The 15,030-nt window shown below is 39.8% G+C and overlaps 1 protein-coding gene across 2 annotated transcripts; it reads right to left on the bottom strand.

The window, feature by feature from the left end:
• Nucleotides 1–8,966: 8,966 nt before the first annotated feature.
• On the bottom strand, nt 8,967–15,011 carry LOC308225090 (haloacid dehalogenase-like hydrolase domain-containing 5). 2 transcript variants are annotated; one of them, XM_080625557.1, is made up of 5 exons: nt 14,657–15,011; nt 14,317–14,491; nt 12,013–12,201; nt 11,035–11,229; nt 8,967–9,567 (listed from the first exon to the last, which is right to left on the bottom strand). In XM_080625557.1, the coding sequence occupies exons 1-5, from the start codon at nt 14,658–14,660 to the stop codon at nt 9,510–9,512; spliced, it is 621 nt and encodes a 206-aa protein (XP_080481683.1). In that variant the 5' UTR covers nt 14,661–15,011; the 3' UTR covers nt 8,967–9,509. The 2 variants fall into 2 exon arrangements, with proteins under 2 accessions (XP_080481683.1, XP_080481682.1); XM_080625556.1 differs by having other exon boundaries at nt 8,967–11,229.
• Between the last annotated feature and the right edge of the window lie 19 nt (nt 15,012–15,030).

Below are 15,030 nucleotides of genomic sequence, written 5' to 3'. Positions count from 1 at the left end.
AAGACTTAATGAAAATGATAGCTCTTGCTCAGTCTTTTCTTAGCCTTTAAAGATCATACTTATTTGAAGAATAGAGCTGACCATTACATGCACTATACCTTTGTTGCTGCAGTAGTAGTTTACAGTATGTATACACACGCAGTAACACCCTTAAATAACATTAAAGCCTTTCTGTCATCTGCCCCAGTATACCCTGTCACATTAAGATTTACACCTGTGTTATTGAATCTCAGAGCCCCAGCCAGTTGACCATTTGAATGTCTTTTGCCATCTCATGCCAATCTTGAGGGATCTGGGAGGTAGCATTATTAGTTTCTTTTCATGGGATTGTTTTACTCAAATAATGAAAGTCTCTTTAAATCAATATTAATTTGTGTGTTACTTCATGGATAGAAATGGTTTTATCTTTACCTGTCCTGCTTCCAAAACATTTATATGTTAACAGAGCACTGAATTTTACCCTTTTGCATTATTTTGCGTAAACAGTGTGCTGGAGGAAAATGAAGTGAGAACAGTGACTGCTTTGTGAAATTGAAAAATAAAGTTACTCTCCTTTTGGTATTTTCCAGCCTTGGAGGGTGCTCAGTTTAACCCATCAGTCATTCTCTGTGGAGACTTCACAGAAACAAACCAGGTTACAGGTAGAGTGTGCAACCAGTGAACAGGGAAAATCCAAAGAAATAGGAGCTCTTTTGTGGAGAGGTAGTTCCCAGGTGACTCACTTCACGCCAGCAGCTGATGATGACCATGTAGCTGTATTCCTGCCCTTGTGCTACAAGAAGTGTTAAAGAGCAACAGATCCAAGGGCATGCATGTATAGTTCTTGGTAAAATTGAAAGGAACTGAAGCCCAAAGTTTAGGGTAATTAAGTGGTTAGGGTGATCAGCCTTTCTCAAATGATACTAGAATGTTTTATCAACTAAAGGGCATTCCAGATTTACAAATTGGGCTATAAAAGATGTCACATTGTTACTGTAGATCAATGGTTACAGTTGTATGAAGTATAGTGACTTCAGAGTCACAGAGCAGAGTCCATTCTAATCAGGCTGTCCTCAGATCTGACAGCTATTTTCCAAGCTATGAGTAAATACTGGCTCCATTTTATTTTTGTAGTATTTTTTGGTGCTGAACATCCCACTGAGATTTGAGTTACAGAACTAGCCTTCTGGGTATCTTAGTTTTTACTGGCCAGGTAATGTTAGATTTGTTTTAACTCTATTGAATTAGGTTATAGAGCTATTCAAAGCAGCAAAAAAAATCTCAGATGGAAGCATTTAATCGCAATCCCCACTGCTTACTTTAGGGAAAAACTCACAACTATTCCATGAGTAGACGTTGTAATTTCCAGAACAAGTTTAGCCCTTGTCATCTTTATCATTTCATTGTAGTTCACTTGGAAAAGAGCAAAACAAACAAACCAACCCAAATGCGTATTTGCTGTCCATAGAATTGGTGCCAGAGGTTAGACACAAATAGCCAGTGCACTCACCTATCCTGACCTTAGATAGCATTTTTTAATGTGACTGAAAAACATTACTTTAAAAAGAATGCTTTGAAGCACAAAAGGGTTGCCATTTTTTCTTCCCTTTTTTAACAAGGGTTTCTATTACTTGAATACTGATACAGGCAGTTACCTGTAGTACGTAAGTAACTTTAGGTGTCACTGAAGATAGATTGTGTCAACAATTGTCTTGGTTTTCCATATAAGTCAGCAGCCAGCAGAAAACAAAGGAACTGAATAACTTCACAAGAATGAGTAAAAAGAAGCCTGAGTAAGGGCCAGGGAAGATTTTCTATTTAGTTCAATTACATGTGCTGGGTTTAATCAATGCTTACTTACACTTTCCTTCCCACAGCTAAAATAATGCACTACAGAAGTAGTTTTTTGGGCTTTCCTGTTCACTTCTTGTACAACAGAAAACTGCTGTCTATACTGATGACAAGTGGACTGCTAAACTAGTGAACTGGATGGCAACAGCACAGTTTAACATTTAGACAGCTGTGGAGTTGGCTTAAAGCTGTATTTAGAACCTATTCCTTGATTATGAAGTTAAAAGTATGTGTCTCTCCCCCAGGAAACCATTTGAAAAATCCAAAGATCCAAAATGGCACTTGATTTTTTTAGACTTCAGTTAAGGCATTTGCAAATTGATTATGCAACTGGACTGCTGACACTGATTTCTACTTTTCTTTCAACTTCAGATTTAACAGAAAACTGAGTATTAACATTCCCATCACAAAGTACTGAAGATCCACCAGATACTGTAACTGACAAGTTCTTGCATGCATATAGCTATCAACCTCCTGCTCCTAGGAAAGCTATTTAATACCTCTAGTGTCTACTCTGAAATCAAGTCCGAGTAGGCAGTGTAGGTCAGGGGAAGCTATGGCAGGTATTAGGTATATATTAGATAGATACACCAAGCTCCTTCTGTTTAAAGCCATTTCTGTCTAAGGCTTACCTGCCCCATTCAAAATTTGTTATGACAGCAAAAGTCCTCTAAGTGAACTATTTTTCTTTAGTCATAAGCATAACATTAAAAAAATCCTACATTTCTATCTTTTAATTTTGAAGCCTAAACTGGGAAACTAAGAACAGCAGTCACCTATTCTAAGCTTTCATAGGAATGTATATCACTGACTACCCTGTAGGAATTTAAACCTTAATTCCCCTATAAACTCACTCAGACATCTTAAATTGTACATTATGTATTCAGATATAATAGCTAGCTAAAAGAATCCAAGTTTCTGTAAGTTTGGGCATAAAGTACCTTACATAGGACCAAAATTGTGGCAAGCTAGCACAGATTTCTAATTGTTCAAAGATTATCTTTTCCAGATAAAAGCAGAGGAAAACATGAAATAGAAGCGTGTATTTTCTTAGAAATAGTCTTTTTAAGGCACCTGCCCAACCCAATCTGTGTAGTTCCAAAAGCCAGTCTCTGCTCAGTAACCACTAAGTAACAGCCTATTACACTGCACTGTGCTGCAGAACTTGTGATGATCAACACCCATTTCCTCCGCAGTAAATGCTGTGAGCAATACAGACTCATATGAAGATGTGAAGGAGTGATTTTGGGTATCCAAACTATTGTATGTGAAAACAAGTACGAAAGATTGCCCTTTGAACATGGCATGCAAACTTGTCTTGACAATTTGAAGGTACTTTAAAAAATTGAGTTAAGAGCTGAATTTTCAGAGACATTAAAGCTGCAGACACATGCCTACCAAGGTCATCAAAAGCACTTAGTTACCACTGCAAAAAAAAGCACAAGACCTGGATGGAACTGGTTTTGCACTAAAGGGAAATAGTTATAAGGAAAAAAAAAAAAGCATTCATGTGAAAAGAAGAGCATCCTGATTATTCTGCATTTTCATGTTCATTCCCTACTTCAATGCTCTGCATCAGTAAGCATTTTTCCCTTTATAAATGGTATTTAAATAGATAATTCTAAGTATGAAAAGTGGTTAGATACTTGACCAAATAAAATGCTATGTACATTTTCTTAAGAGAGTGGTAATATTGATGACTTTGCTGATACAGTCTGATGGTGTGATGCAAGAGATTCACCAGCTAGAGTTCAGGCTTGGAATGGTGCTGCACACACACACACACACACACACACCATTTCAAAGCCAGGGAAGCCAACGGATAGGATCGGACACTGTCCCGCTTGCCACACAGAAAGTAGATATAGACTGAGCGGAAGGTGAATTTAGTTATTTGTAACTGTTTTTAAAGATTTCTGTTTTCTAAGTCTGTAAGGAGAAATGCTGAGATTTTTGATAGTTAGATATGCTCAGTGCTGCCAACCAGCTTTTCCCACTGCTGTGCCTCACTCACTGATACCTGACAGGTATAAACCCCACAACTCCAGAAACCAGGTAGCATTCAAGTGAGTCTGGCTGAGACACCTGCTGGGGAGAAAATATAAATCTCTAATTCATATTGAATTCACTGCATTCCAAAATCAGATGAGGGGTTTGGATGATAACAGTGTTAAAATTATTCTGCATTTTCTAGGATGAATCTGTTGCTGTTTTTCAAGGTTTCTTCAAGAAATGCAGGTTGTACATTTCTAATCAGCAGTAACTACTTTGCTTTTAAACTTTATCACAATACTTAGATCATTTCAAGTATGAGGAGACAAGGGAGCAAGCTTGCATATTACAGTAATTTTTTATACTTTACCTTCATCTATTTATGAATTTATTATGAAAAATATTTTTAAACATATGAATCCTACTTTTTGTTCTGAATTTTAGCAAAGTAGTGGATGCATTGTACTGTGTATCATTAAAAAGGTTTAATTAAAGTAAACATTTGGCAATTAATACCTTCTGTTATTTTATGCATGTACCTCGCGTGATTTATTATCAGAAACAAAATCAAGTTTTAAGAATAGAGGACACACATGCGTAACTGTCATTTCATAGCAGCTTCCCAGGTCATCTTCAAAAGCACTGTATGACACACAAACTATTCTACAGTGCTCTACGGTCTTCTACACAAGACATAATCTAATGCACTCTATTAAACAAACAGTGCTTAACTGTCTTTCTCTTATCCTTAAAACTGCCCATCACTTACATAAATGCCTACACATTAAATAGTTTCAAAGTAGTAAGCTCTCCAACATAACTGGCCAGTAGATCAAGAATGAAAACTGAAGTCCTCAGTGTCGAGAAGTACAAACAAGTTTTTCAGTGCTTACAGTTAAATGTAAACAATATAGTTCCAACTGTACCTTCCTAAGGGAACATTCACATCCCAGATTTTAATTGCTATAAATTAAACAAAGCAACACCCCTGTCTTTTTGCTTGGGTCTTTAATTCTAACATCAGTAGATAAGCATTTTCCATCCACAGGAGCCAAATACTGAGTTACTTGGCTCTATATTCAGTCTACTACTTTAGTAACAGCCTCAGAGAGCAAAAGAGCAGTCAGCAGTTTTCAATGAGATGACTGTGCTCCAAAGCTGGCCCCTTGGAGCACTGGGTATAGCTGAATTTATTGGTTAATTCCCTTATATTGACACATTCTTTCCTACTGAAACGTTCTGGATTTAACTGCACAGATCATTCGTGTGCACAGTGCTATAGAGAATCAGTTCAAAAGATAAATAATGCAAGTCTCTTGCTTAACATGCATCTACTTTTCATAGATTTCATTTTTCTTGTATTTTACATGTGTTCTGCACATCTAGAGAATAGTTTAAAATCTATGTGAGGAAAATAAAACAACTTACCCCAAAAATAGGAAGGGAAAAGCAAGTTGTGAATTACAAGGCTGTGATATGACACCAAATAGAACAGTTTATATACAAAGATGGGTGTAATTTATGTAAATACCACCATTATTATAACAAAGTCCCAGAATATAAATGTAGAACAGGTCTCTCTAAACCCTGTAAAGCACATGGCCTTCCAAAGCAAGCCTATGCTTTCACAGCACACACCTATGTCACTTTGCAAGAACCTTGGAACCTGCCTGGCTGGCTGCTAGTGAGCTCTCACAGTATTTCCAGAGCAGACACACACAAGTGTTAACTGTAGTTTCATAGCAGCTTCTCAGGTCATCTTCAAAAGCACTGTATGACACACAAACAGCATAACTCTGACTGACGAGGGAGCAAGATGAATGCCCAGAATCCCCCCAGGACACCCTTGTGCACCCTTGAAAATGCAAACAGGCTAAATCAGTCATCAAGGGTTATGCAGGGGAAAAAGCCCCACACACTGAGACCAAAACCAAACTGCTCTGATCTCCGCTGCCTAGTCATTTGTAAGTGTGGCAAATTAAATACATATCATTAACAGGCCTCTTTTGGTAACTTGAATTTATTGTGGAAAACAACCATGACAACTGTTTACTTGGCTTATTGTTAGTGCATGTGAAAGACACTTCAAAGAGACTTCTTAGCTGCACTTCTAGGAACCCTTCCTTGAATTCCCTAGCAATGTGGAATAGTTTGGCTACACAAGGAGATCTCACACACTACAACCACTGTTTTTCCTTGTTAGTGAAGTAAATTGGCCTCCGTAATGTAGCTGGCACCCACAAAAAACAACCTGATTTTTTATAGGCTAGATTCACTGAATTTTTCTTCTCCCCACTTATGGTGAGGATCTCAGCTTTTAAACTAGCAGAAAGGATATTCAGAGACACACCTCAACAAGACAAGATCCAAGTCCTACTGAAAATTCATTTCTTATTCTAAGAAACACTCTTACCTATACAACAGGTACTGCTTCTGCTTCAGGAAGAGGTCAACAGATATATCTGCAGTAAAGCTTGCTGGGCATTCCAGTGTAAGACACATTTAGCATAACCTTAGATCCTATACTGCATTCTCAGCTTGGCATACAAGACCAACAAAATGGAAGGAGAAGAACTTTAAATCAAGAGCAGCTGAGTCTCAGGTGGCCTTAATTAAAGAAAACCCATCTGTGCTAGTTTGGCTATGTACTGATTTATCATGTTCACATTAGTAACCACCAGAACATTCTTCTGAAACTGGGGCTGTTTTAGTCAACGTTGAAACAAGGATGTATTTCATCACCCAAGAATTCATCCTTGTATAGACAAAAGGTTTTAATACAGACCATGTAAGATACGCAGCAATACCATACAATAAAGACTGTTAGTACCCATTCCTGTTCAAGTTGCAGAACATACAAGCACACCATTGAGTTTTAAGGAAACTTCTGTAATCGTTGCCTGTGACACTGCAGGAAAGAGATTTCCACCTCTCTGAGCAACAGTCTTCTGTGTGCAATGTTATTAAGGTCACTATTTCTATCCTCCTTTAAGCCCTGGTGAGACTAGGTGGGGGGCACAAAATAGCTACACTGCACTTGTCCTAACAACAGGGTATTCTTGCCTTTAACCAGCACACAGGACAGGCAATGTGGAAACTAAGTCAATCAGAGGTCTGGGCCAGCTTTCAGCTGCCTGTGCAACTCCTGTCATTTAAAGCAATATATACATTCATTTCAAATGTATTTGCACCTCATACAAAACTATATCAAATCATTACAAACGTGGATGCCTTGGTGGGACTACATACACGTACTGTGCTTGAAGCTGCACTCTGAACTAACAGACTCAACTGAGACTCTCTAGCTGTTGGGAACAGTAACTTACACTGGAAGTGTCAAAGCTTAGCACAGTGTTTCTGGGAATCATTTTGTCAGTATTGCTCCTTTCCATCCATCAGAAACACCTTCTGAACAACAAACAGCTGACAAAGAGCCAACAGTAAGCTCTGAAAGGAAGCATGTCCATGGTACAGGACCTGTCTCTGTGAGTCATCCATCCCCTGACAGAACAAACCCCAACTGCTCCAGAGCCCGTCAGCTCTGTCCCCCTTCCACGTTACAGAAACCCCTCACAGAAATGACTGTGACGCTTTCATGCCACATTTGCTTATTTTCCCACTGAATAAAGCCCAAAAGATTGTCTGTTTTCAAAAGCACACAAACCCCAAACATAAAACTTAGCTCTGACTGAAATATGTATTTCTGATTCATCGTTTCACCATCTGCAGCAAAACTCGGGGGAAAACACATCCTTCCCAGCAGCTGGGGGGGGTTTCAAGAGCAACCGTGCCCATCTCTGAAACCTGGGGCACAAGTTCTGTTACTGCCAGGAAACACCAAGCACATGTTTGAAACCTGAACGAGGGGAAGCTGAAACTGTGAATGAATGCTCTCACCTGCTATTTTTGATAAGCATTTTGGCTGTCTGAGTGGCTGCCAAGCCCGTATTACCACTTACCAAGCTGGAGTTCAGTCCACCGAGCTGGGGAGCTTGAAATATCCTGAGCCTTAGAGAACTGTGTGGTGGCGATGTTTTTGCATTTTCCTACTTCTGTGCTATCGAAAATTTAAAAATAAATTGACAAATAGATTAAAAAAAAAAAAAACCAAACCAAAAAGCCACCAGATAAATAGATAGATAAATAAATAGATAAAACGGATGGCGGGGGGGGGGAGCAGACGAAGAGAAGGTCGCCTCAGGCAGTCGCGCTGAGGTGAAGCCAAGATGGCGGAGAGCGCCCCCCGCGGCGGCCCGTCCGAGCTGAGGGGAACCCGCCGCCCTCCCCGAGCTGCGGAGAACCCCACCATGTCTATTGTCACCAACAGCTTTGCCCTGCTCACTGCTGTACCACACGTGTCTGCTACACCAGCGTTTCTCCTTTGTGTTTTACAGTAAACCCCACATATATTACTCATCTTTGTGCATCACCTGTGGCAACAGCTGCCTGTCTTTGGTCTCATGCCGATGCAGCTCCAAATCCAGCGGCATGCTGGCGCACTGCTGGGACTCAGTCATACATCACACAAAGGATCACATTAATGGTGGCTCAAGCAGACTCATTGGGCAACATTTACAGCCCTGCCCTGCAGGCACAGCCTGAAAGGTCCGAGGGGAATAGACACTAAAAATTGTCTTCTGCAGTTAACAGTGGCAGCCTGACCAGCAGCCAAACTGTGTTTTTCTCTACGTAGGCATTATAAATTAGTGTTCCCAGTATATGCACAGCTTCTCCATGGACCTGTTGAAGTGTTCATGCATATTCGCATGTTGAAGGAGGTGATCCTGTGCTTCTGCTCTGCTCTCATGAGACCCCACTTGCAGCACCGCGCGCAGTTCTGGCGTCCTCAACATAAGAAGGACATGGAGCTGTTGGAGTTCTTCCCTGTGAGGGTGCTGAGGCGCTGGCACAGGTTACACAAAGAAGTGGCAAATGCTCCATCCCTGGCAGTGTTCAAGGCCAGGCTGGACAGAGCCTTGGGCGACATGGGCTAGTGTGAGGCGTCCCTGCCCATGGCACAGGGTTGGATCTGGATGAGCTTAAGGTCTTTTCCAACCCAAACCATTCTGTGATTCTATGACTGGGTGGTGAAGGGGGGGAGAAGAAAGAAACTGAACATTTTCTGTTCATCAACTTCCACTTTTTTTATTCCTTCCATCATTGACAGCCTGAAACCACTTCCGGCAATAGTTAGAGAGCTCTGCAACATGCGCCAGCACTGAACCAACGCAACACGGCACCCTGGCATGCTACAGAGCCACAACCTTCGCTCAGAAGGATGTGGCACACCTCACAAGCAGCTGGCATCTTACAGGAGAGTGCTGCACAAATAGCAATATACCTGCTTATTGTACCAATAAAAAAGGCAAGAATGCGCTGCTGTAATACTTTCCCAGTGACGGAATGGGAAAAACACTGTTTAAAGCAGTGGCCTTAAACCAGATCCAGCAAGATACATTAAAAGCTACTTGTGAAACATTGTGAATGAATGAATGGACAATCCTGATGGTAGGGAGAGGGATTATGGTGGTTTACAAATGGAGAAAACACAACAAAGAAATCGGACTCCATAGCAGCAGTGTTCTCTTCATGACGTGAGTTTTCATTCTCTTTAATGGAGGACAGTAAGCAGGAAGAAGTTGGCCAGGAAGTCATGTCACTTTATGCCACCATCTGGCTGCCAATTGCTAGTTCTGCAAGAACTTGGGGAAAATGAAGACCCCCAGATTTTTGTTTGTGCCATTTCTAATTTGGGAAAAATAAACAAAAAAGAGAACAAAGTAAATCCAACCATAAAATCTGGCACACCCCAAAGTTATGGTGAGTGATATTTGCGTGCAGGTTGACCTTGTTTTTAAACCACACTTAACTGGCTTAATTTTCTTACTTTAGGTCACACGTACGCCATACACACGGCCATAACAATTTAACACAAATACATCTTCAAAGACATCTTTTGGATTAAAATGCTTAAAAGTATTTTACAAAAATAAGATAAATTATTTCTTTTTTTTAAATGAACAGCTATAAAATTAATGAACCAACAAACATGTAACAGACACAAGATGAAATATATTACACTAAAGGCCAGGTAATTACCACAGTGGTACGAACCTTCAAGTAAATTACTAGGCACTTTTTACCCAAACAGTAGTCACTCATTCCATGGAGAAGTCCAACTGACAGAAATGCCTGAAACATAATTGCTGATGCTTTCTAAAATCCTAAATTCCTCCAAAAAGTGCAGCTAAAAAGGCAAAGACAAAAGGCCAGGTATTCTGCCACACAAGACACCCAATGTTAGCTGCTTTCCTTACATGACTGTGTTCAGCTTAGTTGGAGTTCCAAAACTGGTGTTAACAAGTCTGCCTTCTCCATCTTACAAGGGCATTTCCATTAAGGCTTTACATGTCAGAGTAGGGAGAAGCTGTAGCAGCTCCAGACACATGGGAAAACAGGTAAAGAGAAAGGCTGCAGGGTTGTATGTGAGCAAGTACAAAGCCGAACATACTTGACTTTGCTCTAATTGGAAAAAGTACTCATTAGCTGCAGAATCCCAAGTGGCAATACATATGCTCTGTACCTGCCAGTTTGTAAGCGTGTGAACAACCCCAGCCCCATGGGCCAATACTCTCAAGATCCCCAATTCCTGGAAGCTGAATCTTCCAGCAAACAGAAGGTACTGTCACGTGGGAATTGAGATACCAGTAACACGCATAAGCTACTATGAGAAATTGCTATTAAAATACCTAACATAATTGAAAGGAGGAGAATAAAGGGCAACTAAAGCAACAAATGACGTATTTCTAAGTACTTTGAAAAGCATTGTTGATATTTAATATACTTATATTAAGCAAATTAATACACCTAAGTTTACTTAATATAAGATTGTATTCATGTAAAACTTAAAAATTTTAGAAAGCAGCAGTTTGTGGTATGGTTTTAAAGCACAGTTTGGTTTTGGGGAAGAAAAGCACAGCACTGAGTAGTCCTTAAGAAATCATGTCATTTCAATAAGGTGCAAAGTTCTCCAGCTGGAAGACCAGGTCTACGGCAGCATCAACATCTGGTACAATATGATCTGGTTCTACTAAACCAGGCTCAAATCTAAAATCTCTGTGGCCATGGAACACTGTTTCAGCTATGCTCGCCCTGGTATCCAAGGGCACCTCGGTGTGTGGGTTGTAAACCCCGGTACAAACAAGAACAGACCTACAATGGGCAGCAGCTGCAGATGCTAACTCATTCTCCCAACTGTTGTCTATCTCCTCATCCTGAGAGAGCGCAGTGGGTCCTCTGCCACCAGCAACTTTGGCCTGAACCCAGGATTTTGAACCTTGTCTGGAGTTCTCTTCAAGATAGCGATTGTAAAGGTTAGCACCATAGACATCAGTCATGAGATTATCTCTGGAAACAGAAGAAACAGTTTAGTCAGCAGAGCAATTTGAGTTGTCAAAGTCCGAAGGACATTTATGCAGTTTTGGTTTAACAGTTTATTTTATACTTTACATGACTTTATGTCAGAATATGCAGACTGGAAGAGACCCAATTCTATAGCTATTTCATTACACAACTTTCATTAAGCATGCCATGTGATAGGAGTAAATAACTCCCTAGTGAAATTTCAGTTTGGAGCAGGGGGGATGGAAATCAAGGATAGGTATTTGCAGTCCATGAATGAGCTTATTATATTTCCAGTCATCTTGGAGACTCTGGAACAGTCTTTAATACAATACAGCTTTATCTCTATCTATGAAAAGGATTCTATGATGGGACAGCACACACAGTAGCGTATGACTAAGCTTAATGACCTCACAAATAAATTCTAGCTCTACATTCTCTAATAACTGTCATTTACCAGTAAACCTAATAAAACCCATCCATGCAAATCCTTTTTGCTAGATTTACACAGCATCTTGGTGGGGGGAAGGGAATCAAGAGAAATCTTAGTGGCATCTAAACCACTTTTTGTGCTTCTACAGAAATAACACATAGAAAGAGCAAAGTATTATTCATTTTCAAGATTAGAAACACTGAGGCTCAAAAACACTGTAGGAAGTACACCGTAGTGCCAAGAATGTTTGTTGTCCCAATGGTATGAGAAACAAACTAGTACAAGTTGTAGATCTTTGCTGGTATTCCTGTTGTGAGTGATTTGCTGCTGTACTGGTTGGACTTGGGGTGCCTTACCCGACAGCATACAGGGTGTGAATAGGGTGCTGCCACTGCCTCTCTGCTGCCTGGGCCCTGATGAGGTATTCTGCGTACTGGTAGGTCACTTTACTGGGTTTGCCCATGAGGGCCTCATATTTCAGATCTTTGCCTGTGATCTTCTTGTAAATGTTTTCCAGACAAACCATGAATGTTCCATGCCCAAACCTGCCCACACAGAAAGACAAATCAAATTATATTAAGTACAAATTAAAAAAACACATTTGTATAAAAAATGCCTTTTTTATTTCATCATCTTTTAGGAATAAATCACATCCTGTAACTATCGAATCTCCCTCCGTTTCCACATGTTCCAATGCAACATTTCCACAGCTGTTTCACTGAAAATCGAGTGCTGATTAGCTGAACAATAAACACCACAACAAAAACAGGTTATTGGGGCAGCACAACAGACTTATCTATTCTTAAAATGTGGTAGTGGCTTGTGTTAGTACTACTTGCACTTAAATAGTTACAGAAGTGACCTTCTTGAAATAATGCCTGGCCTGTGATCTACTCTGCAGTGACAGAGCAGAATCACCTAAATTAACAAAGAGGAGAAATAGAAAAGGAAGGACAGAATCAGACAGAAGGAAAATTGATCTCTCCTTAAAACCAAAAGCCTCCTGTAATATGGAGATAAAAAACCCCAACTTCCTGCGTTTCTCTAAAACAGATGCAAAGGAGGATCAAGGAACACACTATAATTTTACAGCATGCTTTGGATAACTGTTATTCTGATCAAGGTGCAGACAGTGATGACGGGTCATCATCCAAGCCAGGAAATCAGTAAGTTACAAGATGTAATCTGATGATAAAAAAAACCCAGTTTTACTCCACTACTAATGAAACACTAGTTCAGGGTGTGGAATTAGAGATGAACTAATATGTATCATTTGAGAATACCAAATTACCAAAAGCACCCTAAGAAGAACAGAAAGTTGCTATACAACAATTCTATACACAATAAATGACACATACTGCTTCAGAAGAGCTGCTAGGTAACTTCTAATGAACATAGATTGGAATATCTGCTCAAATCAAGATCAATAGCATAAAAAACACCCAAACCCACCAATATAATGAGCATCAGAAGCCAGTAGAGATGTATGAGGTCCACTAACATAGAAATTAAGTCTCTAGTGGCCTAGAAATTGAAATAGTCTTTTAAGGAAAAAAGCTACAAAGGAGGAAACAACTGTAGTACTTTCATAGGTGGTACATAATTTGCTTTTCTGTATTAACCCTTCATTCCCCCTCTCCACCCTGTTTGTTGCTTTATGTTATGAAATACCAATAAATGATCATAAAATTATTTCCAGTAATTATTACCAAAAGCTTCTACTCACTTAGTCATGGCACTATATTCCAGTAGTGAAGGTAACAGCTCTGACAGATGCAACCTTGTCGTATTGTCAAACTCAAAGGGGAAAAAAAACCGCCAGTATTATACTGGATCTTTCCCAAAGGACACAACCAAAACCATGAATCTGGTTCACTGTAGATATAATGGTTCCCTTACTCTAGCCTGAAAACTTCACACATCTGTCTTTTACCAGCGTGCTAACTAGAGATGGTCTTTGCATCCAGTAAGGACAGCTGACAAGATCCTCAACCCAAGATCAAGGTAGCAATCAAGTCACACTAACAACAATGACTATTTCAGTGTATATTCAAATTTTGACTGGGGGAGAACAGAACTACTGAAGGAACTACTGTTCCTTGAAAGAACACACTACTGAAAACAAAATCAAACAAAGCCACTATCAGAGATCATGCCACCTAGTTCTGTGTGTTCTACTTGTTTCACCCTGTGTTCCTTAAAGAGATCACTCTATTGTCCTCAGCTCAAAAACACTCACTGCTTTCAACTAGCAGGTTCAGTTCTTTACCCTATTAGAAAAAGTGGGGTGTAAAGGAGAAATACCAAAGGAGAAACTAATGAAATGAGACAATGGCCTTGGTATTTATTTTTCTCTTTGAACTGAGACACTGAGACCCTCAGGCAAAAACCTATCTTGTGGGAGTGGGGAAACAAAGAGACTTAGTGCTCAGAAGCAGCTTTTACCATGAGTAACTGATTTCCTGAGTGCAATGATGTAGACAGCAATAAGGCAGCATTTGCTGAAAATGCATGGCTTTAGAGATGCTGTTTTCAATGCTGAGACCAACTGTGAAGCTGTAGCAAGCATTTTGTATGAAAGAATTGACTGATTTTCACTGAAGATATGAGGAAACCCCAAATCTATCACGATATACACACACGTTACAACATGTGCTTACCTTGGAGACTGTGCTTCAGCTACCCACATCAGATCCATGTTACAGGCAAGCACAGGAATGTGAGGGTAATTTTCACGGTGATACGGATTTCCAGGGTAGCCACTTGTCAGCAAAACATCTATTATCAGCTGAAGGTTGGTCTCCCATCTGACTGGTTCCCCAAACAAAACAACAGCTATGAAAACAAGAATTACAGAACAGAGTTATGGAATTAGTTAACAGGGCACCAAATCTCTGACACTAAAACTTGGTCTAAAGAGACTGAACAAGTAATTCGATTTAACCATGAACTGAAATAGTCACATTTAACTTTAACTTCAGGTTTTACTATATTACATACCCATTCTTGCACAGCAAACCTCAGAAGTAACAACCCCCCTCTGCAAAATCTACCAGCTTAAGGATTTCTTTTTCTAATAGGCTAGATTTCTCCACAGCACCACAAAATATTAACTTCTAAATGGTACTTCTCTGTCTTCCACACCCTTGTGAATTCTGTGTTTACAGCGAGTATTTACACAGATCAGAGATGTCATTTTGCTCGTCTTAAAACAAAATTTGATTGTTGTTTTTAGACATTTTTTCTGGTCTCCAGCATCACCTGATGTAGATTTTATTAAATCCTGAAGTCCAGTTTCTACTTTCCTGTACTTCAGAGGAGAGTGAATGCAGTGTGCTGAAACAAGGTGCTTCTCATACTACAGCTCTGAAGTA

This window comes from Psittacula echo (genome assembly GCF_963264785.1).
Source record: "Psittacula echo genome assembly, chromosome: 9".
NCBI classification, from domain to species: Eukaryota; Metazoa; Chordata; class Aves; order Psittaciformes; family Psittacidae; genus Psittacula; species Psittacula echo.
Note: the sequence above shows the minus strand (reverse complement) of the source record. Positions and strands in the feature narration are given on the sequence as shown.

Bases quoted from the DNA above. Each gene is read 5' to 3' on its own strand.
- LOC308225090 (XM_080625556.1), bottom strand. The intron at 12,202-14,316 runs GTAAGCACATGT...CTGTGTGGGCAG, and splicing joins GCTGAAGCACAGTCTCCAAG to GTTTGGGCATGGAACATTCA. The intron at 11,230-12,012 runs GTAAGGCACCCC...TTCTGTTTCCAG, and splicing joins CACACCCTGTATGCTGTCGG to AGATAATCTCATGACTGATG.